Source organism: Acartia tonsa, chromosome 10 (genome assembly GCF_053477335.1).
Source record: "Acartia tonsa isolate MP-2025a chromosome 10, ASM5347733v1, whole genome shotgun sequence".
Lineage (NCBI taxonomy): Eukaryota > Metazoa > Arthropoda > Copepoda > Calanoida > Acartiidae > Acartia > Acartia tonsa.
In genome coordinates this window covers 38,001,298-38,025,130 of record NC_137269.1, presented here as the reverse complement: position 1 = coordinate 38,025,130, position 23,833 = coordinate 38,001,298, and the positions used below count along the sequence as shown (strand labels likewise).

Genomic DNA, 23,833 nt, shown 5'->3' with positions numbered 1-23,833 from the left:
TTACCAGAAATATTTTACCGTGAACTGTTACAATTATACAATATTTATATTATTAGCTATCCGTTCCGGACAGATGGACAGACCAACCCTTATTACAGAAAGCTACGCTTCTAAAAATGCATGCACTAAAGAAGTGAAAAATGCTATTTTAATGTAAAATTGTCAATTTATTTTCTTAATAGGTTGGCATTGAAAATTACATCTGAGTTTGATAGACGTGTCCACCAAAATTTCATAAACTAACAAACTGTACAAACGTAGGTATCTAAAGGGATAAGACAATGGCCGATAAATTCATGTACATCCCCAATGATGATACACAAAATTACCCCTTCTGTACATTAGAATTAGTGGTTGAAACGTTGGAACATAATGTACTAACAAATTAAAATTTGATAAGTTGTTAAGACAACGAACAAGAAAATGTTTCAATAAATCTTTGGGGACTACTGTAATAAACAGCCCAATGTCCCCTACCTTCGTAATACAAACTTGAAAAAGTTAAGACATTCTACAATATTTAGTGAATTTCGTCCTTATTGTGCAACAGTTAGCGGTAATCTAAAATTTAGATGTGTTGAAATCATCCTAACCAATTCAAACCTTGGTAAACATTGTTTTGTAAGATGTATCAAAAGGTTGTAGTCCACTGTGGGCTAGAATTGAATCAAGACAAAAGTAAGTGCCGAGCCCTGGGACCTATGTATGGTGAAAATAGACATAAAACCATGATGATTCCAGGTAAAACCAAAATATTTCAGCGGGGGCTTTTTGAGAAAATTAGATTTGAAAATTTGAAGTTCAATTTTCACCACCTAGGAGTTGCCGCATAATCATGACAAGAAAAGCAAATATTATTTATTTTAAATTTTGAACAACTTTGCTTTTATAAAGTTCTTCATAAAACCACTCCTGAAAGGAGTTAATAAATGGACATTTTTATCACTTGCTTTGCAAAGGTCACGAAAATTCAGCCTAAAATAAATCATATATATAGAGGTTTTAAGAAGGACTTCATAGAAGCAAAGTTGTTCATTATTTAAAATAGATAATATTTGCTTTTCTTGTCATTATTTTGCGGCAACTCCTAGGGGGTGAAAATTGAACTTGAAATTTTTAAATCTAATTTTCTCAAAAAGCCCCCGCTGAAATATTTTGGTTTTACCTGGAATCATCATGGTTTTATGTCTATTTTCACCATACATAGGTCCCAGGGCTCGGCACTTACTTTTGTCTTGATTCAATTCTAGCCCACAGTGAGTCAGAAATAATGTATAGCCAAAAAGCGAAATAAATCTAAAATAATATTTGGGGGGCAGGTCGTCAATTTTAATATGTGTTGCCCCCCAACGACAGCTAAAAATCACATATTGGTTTTGTGATTTTTTTCAAATTAATTTCGTTGGTCGCTTTCTCACGAAGTGCCTATCGAGCACTGAAATGAGGTATTGCCTCACCCCTGTCGAAGGTACTAACCCTGCAAGGGCTACCTTTTGAACACCTAACCTGACATTCAAGGACGTCCAAGCTTTTTAGTGAGGGGGTGGTGTAAATTTTTTTGTAAGGGGGGTAATATCTATTTGGGCGATGGGGGGGTCCATTAAAGCACTCCCAAATTCGTTTTTTAAGGTTGGTTACCCCCTTTACCTCCCTCCACCCCTTGGACATCACTGACTGACATAAGACAAACAAACGGCGGTGGTTACTCAATCTACCCCCTTTTTTTCTATGGTAGGTAGTTGTATCCTCCCCTATACAAATTTTTAAACCTTTTCAGAAGCTACATTGGAGAATCATATCGGTCCAACGGTTAGCAAAATCCTTCTATACATACAGACACACACACACACACACAGAAAGATAAACAGACAAACATCCTGTTAGTTTTGTGAAGGAATATATTTATTGTGGACATTTGAATTATTGAAAAAAATATGAAAATATATATAAGGAAAAATTTGACTCCATGTCGTAATCTTGTTCAAGATTCTTTCAACATGCTCTCTGCTTTGGTAACATTTTGTATTATTAAATTTTTTTCTATATATTCCAAACCGATTAATATCCGGGGGAATAGAACCGGTTCTCATCCATACGAAAAAACTATGTCTAGCATCGTATTATATCCAGTTTTCTACGAATATAGGAATGTACAATCATAAGATTAAAAAACTAAAAAACTATTTTTAATCTTATAATTGTACACTCTATATCCGCGGAAAGCCGTTTATAATACGATACGAGAAATAACTATTCTCGTATTCATTCCAAACCGATTAATATCCGGGGGATTAGAACCGGTTATCTTCCATACAAAAAAACTATGTCTTGCATCGTATTATATCTACGAGTATAAAAATGTACGATACATTGTACAATTGTACATTTTATATCCGCGGAAAGCTGTTTATAATACGATGCGAGAAATAACTATTATCTTTATATAAAGTAACAGGATCTCTATCTGTCTGTCTGTATCAGAGGTTCTCCTTAACCGCTGAACCGATATGGTTATTCTTTACAGGTTACCTTCTCATAGGTCCTGGGAAAGTTTATAACTATTTGGGGTGAGTGTACCACACTCCTCCCAAGAGAAATTAACCCTAAAAAAAAATTAATCCTTTCCCAATTTGTTTCTTTTTAAAACTAAAGTTTTAAATAGAGGCCTCTAGGGTCACAGCCGCTAGTTTACAATATTTTAAGAGCAGAGCTTCTTTTTATCAGTGATTAGCAAGATTCTTCGGTTCAAACAATTTTATAATTATTTATTTTAATATTTGTGGAAAATTGTCTGTAATATGATGCTCTACATGTTTTGCAGTATTGCTAAGAACCAGTTCTAATCCAGCCTAGATTAATCGGTTTCAAAGCCATACTGAAAAAAAACAATGAAAATTACACGCCTATGATTGCTTCAGGCTTTTAAACAACATCACGTCTAGGTAGCTGTGTTTAGTGCCCTAGGAAAATGGGGATAGATGTCACAGCTTTTGGCATACCTATTCTATTGACGTCATAGTAGAGAGAAAGAGAAAGGGAAGGTGGAAAGAAAAGATATAGGGTATAGGGCATTTCCTGACGTCAATAGAATAGGTAGGCCAAATGTAGTGACATCTATCCCCATTTTGCTAGAGCACTATAGACAGCTACCACGTTTAGGTATGTGTAATCCTGCTCGGATTCTCCCTGGGGGCGGAGATGAAGCTGAACATCATGCCCTACAAGCTGGCACAGGTTAGCAGGGGTTTCAATTGAAGCAGCTTATAGTACCTTTTAAAAAATTACGTCATACTATGAGAATAAATTTTACAATTAGTCAATCACAATGCATACTGGCCTATCATTGGTTAATTTTATTGTATTACGTCATTTTTTATTAGGAACTATAAGCTGTTTCGTTTAAACTTTCTTATATTTGGTTTTTATCTTAATTTTTAAAACTTTTGTTTGCGTTACTTAAATTTTTTTTTACCTTTATCGAGACTCTACAAAGTGGATGAAAAAATGATCCGTGTGACCTCATAAAAGGGTGAGATGAGAGGAGAAGTGGGATAGGAAACCCATTAAAAAAAGATGGATCTATTGACGACTCACGGCTCATTTTTACATCCACTTTGTCGAGTCCCACCATTATAACCTCCAATGGAAGCTTTTAATAGTGCCAATAAAAATGACATTATACTGGCCTACCATTTGTCAATTAATACAGGCCTGCCATTTGTTATTTTGTCTTTGTATTTTCCTACCATTGCATTGGTCATTTTTTATGACATTATTAAGAGCTTAACTTTAAAGCCCATCTCGTAAATGATAAAATTTTTGTGCCCTGGTTTTAACAACAGTAATTGAAGTAGTATCCACCAGACATCAAGCTCTTTGATTGCACTACATTGCTTCTGTTGTAAAGGGCAATTAAAAACACCTGCTTATGGACTAAGGCTTTTGGTATCTAGGGTCTAACAAAACTGGTTTTAATCTTATAATTGTACATTTCTATATCTGCGGAAAGCTGACTATAATACGATGCGATCTAAATAACTATTCTAGGTTGAAATGAAATCCTCACTGAGGACTGAATTTTCTAAGCTGAGCAAGCTCAACAGATATTATTGTTCCGGCAGTTGTGGATATTCTTATTCTGGGTAACACAAACATTTTACAAGTGTACTACTATTATAGCGTTTTCAAGAGATCTAAAGGGATAAGATAATGGCCAATAAATTGATTTACAAGCTCAATAATGATACACAAAATTACCCCTTATGTAGATTACAATTAGTGCTTGAAACGTTTGAACACTCAACTTAATGACCCAACCAATCAAAATTCAATATAGTCCCCAAAGTTGTTAAGCTAACGAATAATAAAACGTTATTACAAAACTCTGGGGACCAGTGTAATAAATCGCCCAATGTCCCCTCCCTCCCTGGGGATTTCCCTCTAATTGCCTACTGAGCACTAAACCCAACCCCCTTTTTCCTAAGTTTTGAATTGAATTGAATAATGGTGCATAGTTTTGTTCCTTTGCCTAACCCTGCAGGTCTACCAAGTGCCAAATAGAACATCCCGGGTAGTTTTAGGCTATTTTAAAGCTTTTCTTCTCCTGTGAATCATTTACGGACGTCCAAGCTTTTTTTGAGAGGGGCTAAAATATAGGAGTTTCAAATATTGAGGGGGTTTATTTAATGTATTTTTGTATAAATTTTGTGGGGTGAAATTAAAGATTTAAAGTTTGAGGGGGTATCAACCCCTTTACACCGCCCTCCCCCCCCCCTGGATGTAAATGGTCGCTAGTATCTAAATACTGAAAATGATAACTTTGCCAGTATGGCTTCGATGCTAACAAAACTGGTTTCAATGTTATATTTTTTTATTTTTCCATCCGCGGAGAGTTGTCTATAATACGATACGATAAATAACTATTATGACATATTTTAGACCTACAAGCTACCAGCAGCCCAGCTATTCCTCTGGAAGCAGCTACTACAGCTACCCAACATCTGGCACAAGCTCCTACTCTTCAGGCAATGGATATATTATTACTTGGATTATACCAAATTTTCATATCCCATTATATAAAGTTGTAAGCTTTTTTTGTCTGCAGCAAAGGATCTCGCTAACTACTGTACTAATATTGTTCTCCTTACAGTGAAGCTCCTTATAAGTCCTGGAATGGTTTTCGGCTATTTTATCTTTATAAAAAAAGTTTGAGTACGGTTTTAGACTATTTTTTCCGCCCTTTCATAGCCCTTAAAATATAGACCCCCTAGATGCTAGGGGCGCAGCCGCTAGTTCCTGAATAAAGTAAAACTAGCAGATGGCTAAAATAAGGTTAACCCAATTTACACATCCCCTCCCCTCCTACTGGATAAATGAACTTTCTAATAAATAAGTTCTATGTTAGCATCCTAAATTGACGACAATTTTTCCCCTGTCATAATATCTACGCAGGGGCGTCCAAGCTTTTTTTATTGGGGGGGGGGGGGGGCGGGTGGGTTTAAAATAGCGCGCCGCAAATTTTTTAACCCCCCCCCGCCCCGAAAATTTTTACCACCGAGGTAAAATTTTTTGGGGGGATAATCACCCCATTACTCCCCCCTCTTTGACGTCCTTGTATCGACGTATATAATTATATCCATTGTTCAGGCACTTCATACAACAGTTATCCTTCATCTTCAGGAACTAATTTGCACTGTGACGCATTACATTCAGTGGCGTGCTTAGAGTTTTGCACATTTTTTAAAGCCAATAAATCTATAAATATAGAAGTATAATCTAGATAAATATCTGGATCTCCTGTTGGGGACCTCTTTCTCTTACTAGCAAATTGACTGTGTTAATATTCTCCATGCTATTGGTAGATTTTCAAAGACCCAATTCAAAGTCGGGGTGGGGATATACAAGTTATTTAACCTTTTTCTCCTCTATTGGTTTACTCTTATTTTACATCCCCCCCCCCCCACGGCATCCTCCAACCCCCTCTAAATAAATATAAAAAAAATGAGATACCCTAATAATTATCATATTCTGATGGTAAAATTTATTCGTTTGCTTAAGAATTAAGAATTTTATTGTATTTTGATTGGTTTGTTTATTGTCCAAACGTTTCAACCGCTAATTGTAATCTACAAAAGGGATAATTTTGACTTGAGTATCATCATTGGGGATGTACTTGAATATATCGGCAATTGTCTTATCCCTTTAGAACTCTGATTAGATAATGAACTTTATGAGAATTATGTCCACAGTGTGATTAGATTTGATGCATAGGCAGCAGCTATTACAGCTACCCCTCTACTGGTACCAGCAGCTATTCCAGCTATCCATCTACTTCCTACAGCAGTGGCGGCTATACTGTCGGTTCTCTTGTCCGTAAGGGTTTTTATTCATTTTTAACAAGGCTGACAACCATAGACGTCCAAGCTTTTTTTTGGGGGGGGGGTGTAAAATGGCGCGCGAAGCGCGTCGAAATTTTTTTTTACCCCCCCTAAAAAATTTTTACCCCAGGGGGTATTATTTGATTGGGGGGGGGTAATTACCCCCCATGAAGTCTGTTGGGGGGGGGGGGAATTTAGTTTCCCCCCCACGCGAAGCACGCAAAATTTTTTTTATTAGAGATTTTTTATTTTAGGGGGGGTATTTACCCCCTCCCCCCCCAAATTGTTTGGGGGGGGGGTAAATACCCCCTCCTAAATGGTTGGGGGTGCTCACGGCACCCTCAGGGTAGGGGTAAATTTTAAATAGGGGGGGGGGGATAATATCCGCTGGATTAGAACCGGTTCATAGCCATACGGAAAAATCATGTATAGCATCGTATTACAGACAATATACCACGAGTACTAAATTAAAAAATCATAAAATTCGGCCCCTCGGGCTTTCAAAACTGGATCAAATTAATCTTATAGTTTTTACTTTCCGCGGAAAGCTGTTTATAAAACAATGCGATAAATAACTATTGTATTTCTGATTTTAGAACCCTCTGTGTTCGGATGTGCCACAAGCAGCTCCAGCTACTCAGGCAGCTCCAGCTACTATTACGGAAGAAAATAAACGGAACGAACGGCTTCGAAATATGATGGAATATGATTATTTAGGAAGCTTTTTATAGTGCCTGTAAAAAATGACGTCATACTGGCCTACAATTAGACAATAAAAATGTATACAGGCCTGCAATTGGTAATTTAGTATGTGTATTTGCCTATCATTGGTCATTTGTTTTGTATGACGTCATTTTTTGTATAGGAGCTATAAAGAGCGTCATCTTTTAGTAAAAATACTGTGTTGATTTTTAGGTTCAAACAAATGAAAAGGGAAATTACACAAATCATCTAAAAAAAAAATCTGTAAAATCATGTGCAACATCGCATAAAAGACAATTTTCCACGAATAAAAAAATAAAATCCATAACTTTAATACCTTCTGCCCCTCGAGGCTAACAAAACCTATTTTTGATTTTAATATCCGCTGAAAACTGTCAAAATACAATGCGATAAATAACTAATAAAAAACTTCAACAATATTTTTACTTTTGGATTAAAATTTTTTTTTGATTAATTCTAATTTTTTAACAAATTTTATTAAAAGATACACCAAAATATTTTAAATTTTCTGTATAAGACTTATTCTACTGTGATATATAATAAAGTAACTCATAACTCTAAATATATGTTCTCTATAATATTTTTATTTCCTGATATTACATAAAAATTAAAATTTAACCGGTTTGAAGCCATGCCATACGGTAGCTAGATTTTGGATGTAAGATGTTTAATTATGTCCTTTAATTAAAAAATTATCAAGTTCTTAAAAGCGAAGATTTTCTATAATTAGGATCTGTACATCCGTACGTAACTGTTTGCTCTTTTCGTTAATTTTGACATGTTAGAATTGTCCTTCTGATTTTAAACTTTAGATGATGATTCCTGTAGTAGTTAGGTAAGCAACTCTATAATCATTACCAGAATGACCGTACGTCCATTTTAAACATGTTGATTTTTTTTACTTTTTTAACAACAAATGTTTATGTGAACTAATTATCCGATTGATCTGATTTTTGGCATACTGATTTCCTGGGACAACAAAGTACAATATTATAAGCGAAGCAAGTTAGCAACTCTATCAAGTCCTAAAAATGTAAGTATGTCCATAAACATTATCCTGTATCAAGCAGTTTTTCACCAAAGAAGCTGTATCAACTTTTTTTTATAGCTAGCCGGTTCTTTTAGTAAGTAGTAGATGTAAAATTTTTCATAGAATTCAAATATGCAATCGGTTTTTTTGTAGACCTCTTATTTTTTAAGTAATTTAAGTTTTAAAAAAAAAATTAAGTCGATTTTAAGGTACTAAAATGCAACAAAAAAAAGAAAGAAAATGGCCATTATGAACAAAAATAGTAAGATCTTTAATTTGACACCTTACTTTTTCAATTCTGTCAGGTAATTATTGAAAAAATCGATTTTTTTAAACCCACGAGAATAAAAACTTTGAACATAATTTTATCATTTCACAGGTAAAAAAATATGGGTTAATATATACCTTTAGAATCAGAAAAATATTACGAATCCATTGTAAGCAAAATTGAAATAAAAAGTTTACAATATAGTATATAAACTACAATAAAAGGAATTATATGAAAATATCATATTATATTATACAGGCAACGTCTTAATTCTTAAATTGAGTATAAAAATGGGAAGGGGGTAAAGAGGGGGTAAAGAGGGGGTAAAAAAGGGAAGACGAAAGTGTTGCCTAAATAAAAAATATAATTGGCCATTTGTTTATTTTTTAACTTTTTTTCAATTTTGCTTACAATGGATTCGTAATATTTTTCTGATTCTAAAAGTATATATTAACCCATATTTTTTTACCTGTGAAATGATAAAATTAAATTCAAAGTTTTTATTCTCGTGGGTTTAAAAAAATCAATTTTTTTAATAATTACCTGACAAAATTCAAAAAGTAAGGGGTCAAATTAAAGATCTTACTATTTTTGTACATAATGGACATTTTCTTACTTTTTTTTGTTGCGTTTTAGTACCAAAAAGCGACTTAATCTTTTTTTTAAAAACTTAAATTACTTAAAAAATAAGAGGTCTACAAAAAAACCGATTGCATATCTAAATTCTATGAAAAATTTTACATCTACTACTTACTAAAAGAACCGGCTAGCTATAAAAAAAAGTTGATACACCTTCTTTACTTACAATTTTGCTTCGACTCTTGTTTATTTATATTCTGATCCAGTTCTGACACTATACAAGTGTTAATGTCCGTTTGTCCTACCGTTTCAGTGCTTCGCTTTTATGGATGTTGTCATCCTTGTTTAACACAAAAATTATCAAATTTTTATGAGCGAGGATTTTCTATAATTAGGACCTGGACATCCGTACGTAACTGCTTGCTCTTTTCGTTAAATTTGACATGTTAGAATTGTCCTTTTGATTTTAAACTTTAGATGATGATTCCTGTTATTCGATTTATTGTAGCAACTCCATAATCGTACGCCCATTTTAAACAGGCTGATTTTTAACTTTTTAAAAGCGAAGCTTTTCTATAATTAGGGTAGGTCCGTCCGTCCGTAACGGATAGCTCTTTTCGTTAATTTAGGCATGTTAGAATTGTCCTATCGATTTCAAATTTTGCATGGTGATTCCTTTAGTAGTTAGGTACGATTTAGAAAGCGTAGCAACTCTATAATCATTACCAAAATGTCCGTACGTCCAATTTATACATGTTGTTTTTTTTTACTTTTTTAACAACAAATTTTTATGTGATCTAATAATCCGATTGATCTGATTTTTGGTATACTGATTCCTGGGACAACAATGTATAATGTTATAAGCGAAGCAACTCTATAATCAAGTTCTAAATATGTAAGTATGTCCATAAACATTATCCTGTATAAAGCAGTTTTTCAACCAATTTTCTTACAATTTTGCTTCGACTCTTATACTTATATATTCTGATTATTCAGTTTTGACACTATATAAGTGTTCATGTCCGTTTGTCCTACCGTTTCAGTGCTTCGCTTTTATGGATGTTGTCATCCTTGTTGTATGATATAATTTTCCTATCCAACTTATTTTTAGACAATAAAATCCAACATCTTAGCAAAGCATTTCTCTAATCAAGTCCTAAAAATGTAAGCATGTCCTACAATATCCTGCATTTACAAAATTTTGCAGCAAGTTGAAAAATAATACTATACATACTTTTATATTAACATTCTGCCTATCAAGTTTGAACACTCTGCAAGTGTTGATGCTTGTTGAACACAGTAATAGTGTCTGACTGATTATGACGTAACAAAAAAAATAGCCAATGAGAGGCCGTTATTGACCAATGGTAAAATTTATAGTGGCCTCTCATTGGCTAATTTTTTTGTTACGTCATAGTCAGTCAGACACTATTACTGTGTTTATGCTTGTTTTTTCGACAGTTTGATTTCAGAGCTTCGCTTTTATGGATGTTGTCATATTTAAAAAAAAATTCACTCATTTTTCACTTTTATTTATTTATATCATTGCTTTTTACTGCTACGCTACTTTAACAACATAAATATAACTGTTCTTGTTATCAATGCTTTTTAAAAAGCATCATTTAAGATTTGTAAGTTTAACGCTCAAATCCCATAATTTTTTCTGTGCTTCTTTATTGAGAGCTTGTTTGGCAGGCGTCTTCACTCTATAAACAGAATATATCAGAGAAAAGGGGGACTATGGGTTGTTTATTACACTAGTACCCAGAAGCTTCATAATAATGTTTTCTAATTAGTTGGCTTAACAACTTTGGGGTCTTTTATTGAATTTTGATTGGTAGATTCATTAAGTTGAGTGTCCAAATGTTTCAACCGCTAATTGTAATTTACAAAAGGGGTAATTTTTCGTATCATCATTAGGAATGTACATAAATATATGGGTCATTGTCTTATCCCATTAGATCCCTGTAAAAGAAAACTGGATACCTGCAGTCGCTATAATATTTGCCAGTGTGACTTTCTACCGCCTCATCAACACAACAATAAATACTTGTTTGGGCCCCATTCCATGTGGTCTAAATTAAATTTAAATATTGTGTATCAACATTGGGGATGTACAAAATATATCGGCCATTATATTATCCCGGCTAACCAATGAGTGCATAAAATTTATAAAGTAAAGCAGTAGTCAAGCAAGTTAAATACTTTGTTCAGTTGAAGGTATAGTAATTGAATAATGGAATACTTATTTATCGCATCGTATTATAGACAGCTTTCAGCGGATAATAAAATGAAAAATATAAGATTAAAACCAGTATTGATAGCCCAGAGGGGCCGAAGGCCCGTTCCAACAAAACTGGTATAAATTTTATTTGGTTTTTTTTCGTGAAAAATTGAATGTAAAATGATCCTATACATGATTTTTCAGTATTGCTGAGAAACGGTTTTAACCCTTCGGATAGTAATTAGCTTTCGAAGCCATACTGGAAGATAATTTCTTATTTCATATACAAGTGACTGCGCCCCTAGATACCTCTAATAGGGGGTTTCTGTCTGTCTATATCTTTTTATTCAAATCAACTTTTAAGCTGCAAAACATTATTTGATGTTGCGTATATACATAACAAGGATGACAACATCTATAAAAGCAAAGTTCTGAAACAGTAGGAAAAACGAACATTAACACTTGTAGAGTGTCATAACTAAATAATCAGAATCAGAATGTAAATGTACAACTATAAACATAATTGTAAGTAATTGGTTGAAAAACTGTTTGAATACAGAATAAAGTTTAAAGACATACCTACATTTTTTAGACTTGATTATAGAGATGTTTTACTTATAGTATTGTACTTTGGTGTCCCAGGAATCAGTAATCCAAAAATCAGATCAATCGGTTAAATATATATCACATAAAAAATTTGTTGCTAAAAAAGTTAACAATCAACATGTTTAAAATAAACGTACGGACATTTTGGTAACGATTACAGAGTTGCTACGCTTTCTAAATCGTACCTAACTACAAAATAAATCACCAGGAAAAGTTTGAATTTAAACTCGCGCTACATATTCATAAAGAACAAAACTTTTGACTTAATGAACAATCCAAACCATTATCAAAATAAATCTTACCTTTGTAAATGGGCCGACAAAAAATGCTAAAAATAATAGCGCAAATCTTCCATATACATCGGTAATATGTCGTCCCAGTTCAGTTTCTACTACACCTACAAAAATAAGAATGACAACATCCATAAAAGCGAAGCTCTAAAACCAGAAGGAAGGACAAACGAACAATATCACTGAGCTATTTATTACACTAGTCCTCAAAGTTTTATGATAACGTTTTCGTATTCGTTGGCTTAACAACTTTGGAGATTTTATTGTAATTGGTTGGTTCATTAAGTTCTTTCAAACGTTTCAACCACTAATTGTAATCTAAATAAGGGGTTATTTTGTGTATCATCAATGGGAATGTACATCCGTTTATTGGCCAATGTCTTATCCCTTTAGATCCCTGTTCTAGAACCCTTTTTAGCTCAAAATTTGCTTGCTACCAAAGTCAGGATATCACTAAGATGACTTAATGAACTAATTTGAACCTGGATGAAGTGAGTATGCATGGATTCCATTTTCTTTTCCCTTTCTGCCAGTTCATTGGTGAACAGCACGTTTGCCAGCTTGGACTGATTGTAGGCCTATAAAATGGCATGATTTTGATATTTTTCTAGAAATACTTATTTACATTTCTAGGACTTGATTATAGAGATGCTTATAACATTGTACCTTGTGGTAATAGGAATCAGTATTACAAAAATCTGTTGAATAGGATTATTATGACATACAAAAATTTGTTGTCAAAAAAGTTAGAAATCTAAATGTTTTAAATAGACGCATGGACTTTCTGGTAACGGTTATAGAGTTGCTACGCTTTCTAATTCGTTATAGAAATCATCATGCAAAGTTTTACATCACTTGGATAATTTTAACCCGTTAAAATGAAATAAAAGAGCTAAATGTCCCAGACGGACGGACCCTGATTAGAGAGTAGCCTCGCTACTAAAAAAAATAAGGTTCATACCTTTCCCGGACTATATCTAGTCTTGTTAAAGTTGATATCATCCCACTGAATTTGTCCTCCTGTATGAGCTAGAGAACTTACATTAACAATTCTGGCTACAGAATCTTGGCCTGCCTAAAAAAATAAACGGGATGGCAGTTTTATAGTAATGTCGTAATGATAGGATGAGTTATGTCCCTCTGGTTTTTGTTTCTCACCTATTTTAGTCGCCTATAATGTTTTTTTTTGCTAAAGTTGATATCAACCCACTAAATTTGTCCGTAACGCTGTGACAAATGTTTTGATGACAACTAAACATTTGCTTGGTTCACTTTGTCAAATTGTCAGTCCATGTTATCACTTATGGATGTTGTCATCCTTGTTTGTTTGTAACCTACTTTAAAAGTAAAATATAGGTCATTACAATCTTCCCCCCAAAAAATCACCTTTATATCTGATCTTACCTTAACCGTAGAGATAGACGGACGACCTTTCAGACAAAGCGAATTATAGAGCAGTTACCAAAAGCTTATTTTCAATTTTACAAATTACCTTTCTAAGCAAAGGAAATAGATAATTGGTCAGGTAGAAATTACTTTTCTAAGCAAAGGAAGTAGAATTTTGTTCAGGTAGAAATTACCTTTCTAAGCAAAGGAAGTAGAAGATTGGTCAGGTAGAAATTACCTTTTTAAGCAAAGGAATTAGAATGTTGGTAAGGTAGAAATTACCTTTCTAAGCAAAGGAAGTAGAAGGTTGGTCAGGTAGAAATTACCTTTCTAAGCAAAGGAAGAAGAAGGTTGGTCAGGTAGAAATTACCTTTCTAAGCAAAGGAAGTAGAAGGTTGGTCAGGTAGAAATGTCCAAAATGGTTGGTACCTATCTGCATCTCAAATCCCTCTACTGTTCTTAATATATATCAAATTATAAATCTTATATCTAAACAATAAGTGTATAGGTGTTTATATTTCTGACGCTTTTGGCTAATATTCAAAGACGGCACAAAGTCCACATCCATATATATTTACTTTGTTTATTTGTGCTTCACTACATATTAATGTTGTCATCCTTGTTTTTTTTCCATAACAAAGAATAGTTATTTATCGCATCGTATTGTAAAACAGCTTTCCGCAGATGTAAAAGTGTACAATTGTAAGATTAAAACAGTTTTGTATGGCTAACAAAACTGGTTTTAATATTATGATTGTATATTTTCATAATCGTAGAAAACTGGATACTATGTATGTTTTTTCAGTAGGGCTGAGAACCGGTTCTAATCCAGCGGATATTAACCGGTTTTGAAGCCATACTGGAAAAATAAATATACCTCATTTCTGGACAAGCCATTATACCAGCATTGTTCAATAATATATTAACCTTCTCCAGTTTTCCATTTAATCTAAAATGTATTAATTTTCAGGGATCTAAAGGGATGAGACAATGACGGATAAATTGATGTACATACCCAATTAGGATAACCAAAATTACCCTTCTGTAGATTACAATTAGTGGTTTGCACGCACAACTAAATGAACTAACCAATCAAAATTAAGTAAAAGTCTCCAAAGCTGTTGAGACTTTCGGGATAAGTGTAATAAATAGCTCATTGTCCCTCTGATTTATTTTAGTAAGAATCTAAACTTTTAACCACCATTGTTTAATTTTAGTTTTTTTATTAAATTGAAAAATAACTTGTATCTTAAATTTTTAGCAAAGTATAAGAAATCTTAATAGATATAATCTAGATTCATACTATCTAAATCAGCCAATAGGAAAACAATGGAAGAACAATCCGGCCAAATTATTTAGATTTTGATACAAAAGGGCAGTTATTTCAAAATGATAGAACGAGCCTATCATTCCTAAAGAAGGTGTCTTAACTTTGTTGATTTTTATTTGATACCTAGTCAGTGTTTTTAATAAGAAGTAGTGGTAAAATGGTCCATAGAATTTAAATATGAAATAGGTTTTTTTGTAGACTTCTTATTTTTGAAGTAATTTAAGTTTGTTTGTTTTTTAAATTAAGTAAATTTATGGTACTATAACACAACAAAAAAAGGAGAAAATTGCCATTTTGAACAAAAATAGTAAGATCTTTAATTTGACACCTTACTTTTTAAAGTTACTTTAGAATGAGAAAAATATTACGAAAACATTCTAAGCAAAATTGAAAGTAAATAAACTATGATAAAAAAAATTATATCAAAATTGTTTAAATCGTATGAATTATGAATGGCCCTTACAATCAGCAGGTTTGAAATCCCATACAATGGATTCGTAATATTTTTCTCATTCTAAAGGTATATAAATAAACACATAGTTTTTATGCCTGTATTATGATATATTTAAGGTCAAAGTTTTCATTTACCGAGGTTAAAAAAAATTGATTTTTTCAATAATTACTCAACAGAATTCAAAAGTAAGATGTAAAATTAAAGATCTTACAATTTTTGTTCATAATTGCAATTTTCTTCTTTTTTTGTTGCGTTTTAGTACCTTAAAACCAACTTAATTTAAAAAAACAAATAAACTTAAATTACTTCAAAAATAAGAGGTCTATAAAAAAAAACGATTGCATAGTTAAATTTTATGAACCATTTTACATCTACTACTTACTAAAAACACCGACTAGCTACTTTAAATAAAAAATCCAAAAAGTTAAGACGCCTTCTTTAGAATAAGAGCTACTGACAAGTATAAAAATAAAGAAAAACGCAGTCTATTAATAGTTAATTATGGCAGCTATTAGCAAATATTAACATGAAAATTATAAGATTAAACCCAATATTGTTAACCTTGAGAGGCCTTTATGAATTTTATGCTTTAATTTGTGGATAGTTGTCTGTATTACGATCCTATACATGATTTTATAATATGGCCCTGAACCTGTTCCATTGGATATTAATTAATCGATTTCATAGTCATACCGGAAACAACAATACCTGTCGACACATTGTTAAATATTTTGCAGGCTATATAATCAATCCTTATACTAAAGTAACAGGATGTCTGTGTCTCTGTGTCTGTACCGAAGGATCTCGCTTATCGCTGAACCAATCAGGTTCTCCTTAACAGGGTAGCTTCTCATAGGTCCCGGGAAGGTTTATAACTATTTTCTTGGGGGATGGGACTCCCCCAACCCCCCCCAAAAAATGAAAAATTCCCCCCCCCCCCAAATTTTTTTTTAATTTTATTTTTTGAACTAAAATTAAAAATGAGTGGGGGGGCACCCCCCCCCCCCCCCCAATTTTTTGAAATTTTTTTTTAAAAATCTAAAATAAGAAATTGGGTTATTAAATTCGACTGTCTCCTTCTTAAGTGCCCCTAGAGGCCTCTAGGGGCGTAGCCGCTAGTAACTAATAAAACACCAGTAAAATTATATTGTAAGACATATTTTTGTATTAAAAATGGATACTTTATTTCATAATTTCTTGTATTAAATACAATAAAATATAATACCTGTCGACACATTGTTCAATATTTTGGAGGCTACTTAAATCTAATTGTTCAAATTCAATGTTGGCATGTTCAACATTTTTCTTGATTGAACTTATGGCTTCCTTTGCTCTTGATTCACTTCTAAAATATTAAGAGAAAATATTGGCATCAGGGATATTCATTTTCTTGGCTATCTTGGACTTTGGGTACTGGAACTAATGCAACTTTGAAAGACTTTGGGGACTAGCGCATATAATGCCACTGAATTTTCCTTGATTGAACTTACTTCTTCCATAGCTCTTGATTCACCTCTAAAACATTGCATTGGAAGCTTTTTATAGTGCCTATAAACAATGCCGTCATACTTGCTTACCATTGGTCAATTAATATGTATACTGGCATGCCATTGGTAATTTAGTCTGTGTATTGGCCTATCATTGGTCATAATATATATTTTTTTATTGTCACTATAAAGAGCTTCAAAACATTGAGAGTTAAATTTTTCTTATGGCGATTTCTCTTGGGAGGGGGGTGGAACCCTCTCCCAAAATAGTTATAAACCTTTCCAAGACATAGGAGAACCATATCGTTTCAGCGGTTATTGAGATCCTTTGTTACAAACAAACAAACAGACAGATAAACATCTTGTTACTTTATTATAAGGATTTGATGCACTTATTGGTTAGTAAGTTTGTCGGGGCGTCGTAGCTCAGAAGTAACGCACTGAGTTACGGTGATGAGAGTTCGAGTTCTAGTCCCCATATGGCAACTCGAATTTCTCAGTTGAATACATTCACGCAACTTCCCCTGGTTGTGTAAGAAGGGGATTATTGAGTAAGTTTGGATACTTAATAGTCAAGTACATAATATCAGTACTACCCTTATCCCAAGCTCCTCTGCGGAGAGCGTCATTCATTACGGTGACTTAATTTGGGACACCTGCCATACTCGGCGAGGGTGAGGTAATAATGAGTAGGTCCCTTGAGACAGCGGGTCAAGTACTTGTACTTGAGCGTGGACCTTGAGCTGGCCCTGGTGTTAGCATACAAAAGTGTCTCGTCCTACTCCATGACTACTTAGGTCCAAACACTAAGAAACTATGGCTACACACACACACAGTAAGTTTGTCAGTAGTGCACTCTCACCTGCATAGAATAATGACCTGCGCACCTCTTCTACAAAAATCTTCAGCGCAAACCTTACCAATGCCAGTATTTGCACCTAAGAAAATAAAACAAGGATGACAACATCCATAAGTAGCGAAGCTCAAAAATTATGATTGCATATCGGGAAAAAATATGCTATAGATCAGCGTCATACAATCATCATTAAACTTGATAAAAAATGTAGAATGTACAATAAACTAATCTCTGAAAGTTTCAGCCTTCTATCTTGAATAGGAATTGAGAAAATCACGAAAACTTGAAAATCTAGGAATCGATCTAGCACCCAAAATAATAAAAGACCGATATTAGATGGGCATATGTCTTATGAATCTTCACTAAAAATTTGAGCTGTCTATCTTGAATAGGGTCCTATAAAATCACGTTTCGCCTATAGCGTTACGGACGGACTGACAAAGAGAATTATAGAGTAGCTTCGCTACCAATAAGGCCACAAAAAAACATTAACATTATTTTTGTTTGATGTAAATGATCTCTAAAATTCAAATAAAAAAAAGGATGACAGCATTCACAAAAGTAAAACTCTGAAACAGTAGAACAAACGAACATTATTACATGTAAAGTGTCATAACTGAATAAGTAGAATACATATATATATACAGAGTCTAAACAAAATCTACAGAAAATATTAGTCATATTCTAGTAACAATAATATAGTTGCTATGGTCTCTCAAGCATACCTGTCCATACAGTTATAGGAATAAGCATGAAAAGTTTAAATTTGATAGGACAATTCTAACATGTCTAAATTAACTATAAGAACTAACAATAATGCAAATATGTTATACCTGTTATGAGTACAGTTTTCCCATCCAATCTAGCAGTAGATGTACATTTTCCTCCCTAAATGCAGAATAAATGAAGTAGCTTATAGAGTCTCAAAAAAGTGCTAAATGTTACAACCGAATTATCCCGATTACGTCATATTATAACACCAACCCACTGAAAAGTCTTAAAAGCGACCCTGAATTGGAACTTTGATGCACGAAGCGCGCAAACTTTTTTTTACCACCCTCCTTAAATTTGAAATTGTTGTGACTTTTTATTCTTAGCTGCAGCGTTGCGGAGCCGTTTAATTTTGGTGCGGCTCCGGCTCATGCTCCTACCTAAAATTAATATATGTATAAATTTTTGTTCCTTATTGAATTGAGAAAATAAAATAAATAATATGAAATATTTTGCTTTGATTTGATTAAAGCTATATAAAAGTAGAAGGATGTGTGTCTATTTGTAAAGTAACAATAGTTTTTCAATCTATAATACAAAGTAGAACGATGTCTGTCCGTCTGTCTGTCCGTCTGTCCGTCTGTCTGTCCGTCTGAAGCTTAAGATCTCAGTAACTGCTGACCCGATTGGGCTCTACTTTTCAGGGATTATACCTACTGGTCCTGTGATGGTTTTAAGCTATTTTCTTGGGGGGTAAGACAGCCCCAACCCCCCCCCCAAAAAAAAAAATAAAATATACCACCCCCAAAAATAAGAAAAAATTTCTTTCTAAAACTAAAATTAAAATTTTGGGGTCGACTACCCCCCCCCCCCAAAAAAAAAAAAAAAATTGCCCCCCCCAAAAAAAATTTTCTTTTAAATCTAAAATACGAAAAATTGATTTGATTAAACCTCTTGGGGCAAAGCCCCTAGAAACTAGGTGCGAATCCGCTAGTTTATTAAATAGAAATAGACCGTTAAAAAAATCATTTTTAGTTAATCCGGAGCCGTTTTTAACGAAAATTACGGCTCCCACTCCGGCTCCGCAACACTGCTTAGCTGTATTAGTAGGGTGGGTGTATCAGCGGGAATTAGACCTTTGGAAGGGGGAGAGTATAAAGGGGGTTTGGAGCGATTAAAACTAAGGGGGGTGGGGGTGGGGGTGGAAAACAAATTATTAGTACCTGAAACCAACTTTGAAACCATTTATGGCCAAAATAGATTAAAACTCCTACTATTACTAACTGATAAGTCTCTAACATACTTTCTGAAAATAAGAACAAATTTAGAATAAAGAGGCTAAGTTCAACATTTTGATATAATTTATTAGAAAAAAGACAAAAAATGGCAAAAATTAGAATAAAAATTAGTCAAAATTATTCAACTTTAATTGAAGGTTCATGGCAGAAAATAGGACAATGGCCGATGAATTGATTTACATCACCAATGATGAAACACAAAATTACTCTTTTGATTATAAAAATTAGTGGTTTAGACAACAAACTTAATGAATCAACCAATCAAAGAAATTCAAGTCCCATAAGTTTTTAAGCCAACAAATAAGAAAATGTTATTATAAAACTATGGGGATTAGTTTTTAACAGACCAATGTCCCCTCCCTCCATGAGTTCATGGACTCTGCTGGTGGCTGGCAGAGGATGTCCAGGTAATGGAATTTGCTCCAGTTATCATAAAATTTTCAGGTAAAATATCCAAAATTTGATATTCTGGGTTGTAGGTAAATATGGCTGCCTCGCCGTTGATTTCAACCTAAATAAACAAAGATGACAACATCCATAAAAGCGAAATTTAAAACAAATATTAACACTTGTAGAGAGAGAACTGAATAATCAGAATACATGTATATAAGTCGAAACAAAATTTAAAGTAAATTTGTTGCAAAACTGCATAACTACAAGATATTGTTTAAGGACTGTACTTACTTTTTAGGACTTGTTGTTCTAGTAATCAGTATTCCAAAAATTAGATCAATTGGATAATTATGTCACATAAAAATTTGTTGTTAAAAAAGATAAAAATCAACATGTTTAAAATGGACGAAGGGACATTCTGGTAACGATTATAGAGTTGCTACACTTTTTAAATAGTACCTAACTACTACAGAAATCACCATGCAAAGTTTAAAATTGATAGGACAATTCTAACATGCCTAAATTAACAAAAAAAGCTATCCATTCAGGACGGACACTAAGGGGGGGGGGGGGTTAATGCAACCATCTCGTAATCAATGTATAAATGGCACTTAAAATTCGAATTTCGATCTGAAATTTTGCATGAGTAATCCTTTAGTCGTTTTTTGGCTATTTTTAGGGCAAATCTGTCAAAAATTACGTAGAAATCAACATTTTAAAACATATTTTTGCTTTAAATCATGTGAAATGATACAAAAAATATTTTTTTAGATTTCTAGTACCAGCAACTACCGGCTAGAATCGTTTAAAAACTTTTTGGATCGGAAAAGAGCATTATGCGGAGAGAGGTTTCGTGATTTATTTCCATAGAAAAAGCAAAAAAATTACTAAGCGGCTGAGCTGCCAGCCGTTAGCCGTTACTTTTCCAACTTTTTGTTCGATTTAGGGAAAATAGACCTACCAAGGATTACTCATGCAAAATTTTATATCGAAATTCGAATTCTAAGTGCCATTTATACATTGATTACGAGATGGTTGCATTAAAAACCCCCCCCTTATATAAAAGCTTCGCTTTCAAAATTGTATAGCAAAACCCAAACTTACAGAGATACTGATCCGATTGAGTTATCTTTTTTAGATAAGTTTCACATATTTCCTGTGAAAGTTTTAAGCTATTTTTCTAGCCCCTCTCTGACTCTCACTCAGGGCCCCTTTAATTGACAAACAAAACAAAAGTCCCCAAAGTTATTGAGACAACGAATAAGAATTCATTGTTTTAAAACTTTGGGGACTTATATTTAAGATACCTTGTCAATATTTTGAGAGATGCCAGCAAGTCTGATATAGTCAATCTTCCAATTCATAGCATCAGTGTAAGCGTCTTGTACCACTTCAAAATCCATTTTTCCTTAAATAAATTGTCCATAGTCAGGAATTTAATGGAAGATAGATTAAGGATTTTGGCTTAGGTCAGAGGGGAAAAGGGGGGTGTCACAATTAGCGAAAAACTGTCAAACCCCATCCCCTTTGACTCTTCCAGTAAATTTTCCCACAAGGGGGGGGGGGGGGCGGGGGTTGGAAGGGCATTTGAGGATGATTGTAAGACTTTTTGATACAATTACTACTCTTTTTCTATCGGGTCCACTTCACTGTCTTATCATACCTGGATTAACCATAAACTTGACATGTGTGTACAGGGTCAGGTCCATGGATTCACCATCGTCCAAGTACACCTCTCCAGTTCCTTTTTCCTCACTGCAAAAATGTCATTTTAATATTGTTTATTCAAAATAACCTTTCCATGGAGCATATCAGAGCTAGGTGCAATCAAATTAATGGTTAACCCACTTTCCTCTTTATGGCTTTACCTGTCCAAATATCCGAATAGGTTGAGTGTTCTAGTCTCTCTTTGCTGGGCTGTATTGCCAGCAGGGTCCTGCACTGGCAGGATGTAGCCTCCACGAATATGCAGTGGTGTTGAATCTTCCGGATTGTTTAAGTCTGAATAAATACATGGATGATTACAGACAGGAATGGATATACAGTGTGTTTTTTTATGAGAAATTTTTTGAAAGCAATTTTACCACACTTATATAAAATGGTTTTAGCGCATTTTTCTTATGCCTAAATCTTCTACCCTTTGCAAGAAAAAAATTGGATTTTCTGTAGTCGAACTTGGGGGGCCAGTACTCCCTCCCTGGTTGAGATATGACCTTCAAACTTTGATATGTTCTAGTACATGTCCCTAATAGTATCTGTATATATTTTTAGCTCTAAATCTCAACTTTGAATTGTTTAGCAGCCATTCTTGCAAAAGGTTGAATATTTGGGCAAAACCATTTTTAGATGTTGACACCTAAGTTTTGAATTTTAGATTTTACTGTACTTTTTAAATAAAAACTGAAATATCTTTTTGTTGTTCTATTAATTGCATTAAAAAACGAAGAAAATAAGCCATTAATCATTAAATTCTGATAACTAAAAGTGGGGTAAAATTGCTTTCCAAAAAAGATCTCATAAAAAAACACACTGTAGAATATACATGGATATTATGACAGGGGAAAAACTGTCGTCATTTTTGAATATAGTTTGTTCAATCAGTAGGATACGGGGTAAAGGTAAGATCCATCCTATAATATAAAGTAATAAGCTTTTTGTTTGTAGCGAAGGATCTCGCTAACTGCTGAACCGATATGGTTCTTCTTTACAGTGCAGGCTCTTATAGGCTCTGAGATGGTTTTAGGCTATTTATTTTTTTCAAAATAAGTCTTAGTTTGGTTTTAGGCTATTTTTCTGCCCTTCGAATATAGAGCCTCTAGATGCTAGGGGCGCAGCCGCTAGTGTAATAATAAAGCCATTGATGAATGATAAAACCTTATGTAGGTGTTGGTCTTTTGTAGAGTTGGTCTTTTGTAGCAACGCCTTTTCAAAAGCTACCAAGAAGCTGATTTGAACCACAAAATATTTTTGCTCTTTACATGGATTTGCTTAAAAGGCTTGCTGGCGTCCTGCGTCCGTAAGAATTGTAAAGACAGATAGATTTAAGGGATTATGAACAAGTTATACATTCATTTTTTCACCGTATATGTTTGCTTTAGATCCTTCCTCTAGCAACAAATTTTGTGTATTATCTTTGGGGATATACATCAATTTATCGGCAATTGTCTTATCCCTGTGTAAGGCTATTATTGATGCTTTATATAATTACTAGCGGCTTCGCCCCTAGCCTCTAGGGGCTTTGCCCCAAGAGGTAATTAAAAAAATAAGGTAGTACATGTGGTGGATCTTCATCTATTATAATTATACATCAAAAAAAAAAAATTTGGATCCTCATCTTCTTCAAACTGTATATCAATTATACATACATAAAAAAAAAATTTGGATCCTCATCTTCTTCAAACTGTATATCATCAAAAAAAAAAAAAAATAGGAGGGATTTTTTTTGTTTTTTGGGGGGTTGGGGGTGTCCCACCTCCAAGAAAATAGCTTAAAACCACCACAGGACCAATAGGTAGATACCCTGAAGAGTAGAATCCGATCGGTTCAGTGGTTACCAAGATCTTAAGGGACGGACGGACAGACAGACGGACAGACTGTCAGACGGACAGACGGACAGACAGACATCGTTCTACTTTGTATTATAGATGACAATTATTATTTTTAACCTGAAGTAACTTCCAGAATTTTCATAGCTGCAGAAAATCTTTCAAATGTATAGGCATCATACCAAACTGTGTTTTCTCCGCCAGGAAGATAGACCTATAAAAAAGTTAATAAAACTTTAAGTTGTATTACTTTAAAATTTATAATTGTAAGAAATC

At 33.7% G+C, this 23,833-nt stretch overlaps 3 protein-coding genes across 3 annotated transcripts in view; 1 reads left to right on the top strand and 2 right to left on the bottom strand.

Moving 5' to 3' along the window:
* The first annotated feature begins 1,440 nt into the window (after positions 1 to 1,440).
* Positions 1,441 to 7,680, top strand: LOC145330799 (uncharacterized). Its single transcript, XM_080175465.1, has 8 exons — positions 1,441 to 1,445; positions 1,952 to 2,012; positions 3,160 to 3,234; positions 4,048 to 4,142; positions 4,939 to 5,024; positions 5,647 to 5,680; positions 6,272 to 6,372; positions 6,974 to 7,680. Exons 1-8 carry the CDS (start codon positions 1,441 to 1,443, stop codon positions 7,048 to 7,050), a joined length of 534 nt encoding a protein of 177 aa, XP_080031591.1. The 3' UTR covers positions 7,051 to 7,680.
* A 2,812-nt stretch (positions 7,681 to 10,492) lies between these two features.
* On the bottom strand, positions 10,493 to 19,660 carry LOC145330591 (retinol dehydrogenase 13-like). The gene is made up of 11 exons (XM_080175225.1): positions 19,545 to 19,660; positions 18,444 to 18,498; positions 17,617 to 17,692; positions 16,493 to 16,612; positions 14,361 to 14,432; positions 13,854 to 13,941; positions 13,059 to 13,172; positions 12,580 to 12,675; positions 12,110 to 12,204; positions 10,964 to 11,052; positions 10,493 to 10,683 (listed from the first exon to the last, which is right to left on the bottom strand). The coding sequence occupies exons 1-9, from the start codon at positions 19,620 to 19,622 to the stop codon at positions 12,199 to 12,201; spliced, it is 705 nt and encodes a 234-aa protein (XP_080031351.1). The 5' UTR covers positions 19,623 to 19,660; the 3' UTR covers positions 10,493 to 10,683; positions 10,964 to 11,052; positions 12,110 to 12,198.
* The window catches only part of LOC145330590 (sucrase-isomaltase, intestinal-like), a 29,969-nt gene continuing 25,760 nt past the window's right edge, over positions 19,625 to 23,833 (bottom strand). The window contains exons 27-31 of the mRNA XM_080175224.1: positions 23,678 to 23,771; positions 21,881 to 22,013; positions 21,676 to 21,767; positions 21,320 to 21,420; positions 19,625 to 20,130 (exon numbers count right to left, since the gene is read on the bottom strand). Coding sequence (XP_080031350.1) covers positions 19,990 to 20,130; positions 21,320 to 21,420; positions 21,676 to 21,767; positions 21,881 to 22,013; positions 23,678 to 23,771 — 561 coding nt within the window. The 3' untranslated portion in view covers positions 19,625 to 19,989. The remainder of the gene's footprint in view (positions 20,131 to 21,319; positions 21,421 to 21,675; positions 21,768 to 21,880; positions 22,014 to 23,677; positions 23,772 to 23,833) is intronic.

Bases quoted from the DNA above. Each gene is read 5' to 3' on its own strand.
- LOC145330591 (XM_080175225.1), bottom strand. From the start codon at position 19,622: ATGTTAGAGACTTATCAGTTAGTAATAGTAGGAGTTTTAATCTATTTT. The intron at 14,433-16,492 runs GTATTATATTTT...AATACATTTTAG, and splicing joins ATTGAACAATGTGTCGACAG to ATTAAATGGAAAACTGGAGA. The intron at 12,676-13,058 runs GTATGAACCTTA...GCCATTTTATAG, and splicing joins CTAGATATAGTCCGGGAAAG to GCCTACAATCAGTCCAAGCT.
- LOC145330799 (XM_080175465.1), top strand. The intron at 3,235-4,047 runs GTTAGCAGGGGT...TAACTATTCTAG, and splicing joins TGCCCTACAAGCTGGCACAG to GTTGAAATGAAATCCTCACT. The intron at 5,025-5,646 runs GCAATGGATATA...TCCATTGTTCAG, and splicing joins CACAAGCTCCTACTCTTCAG to GCACTTCATACAACAGTTAT.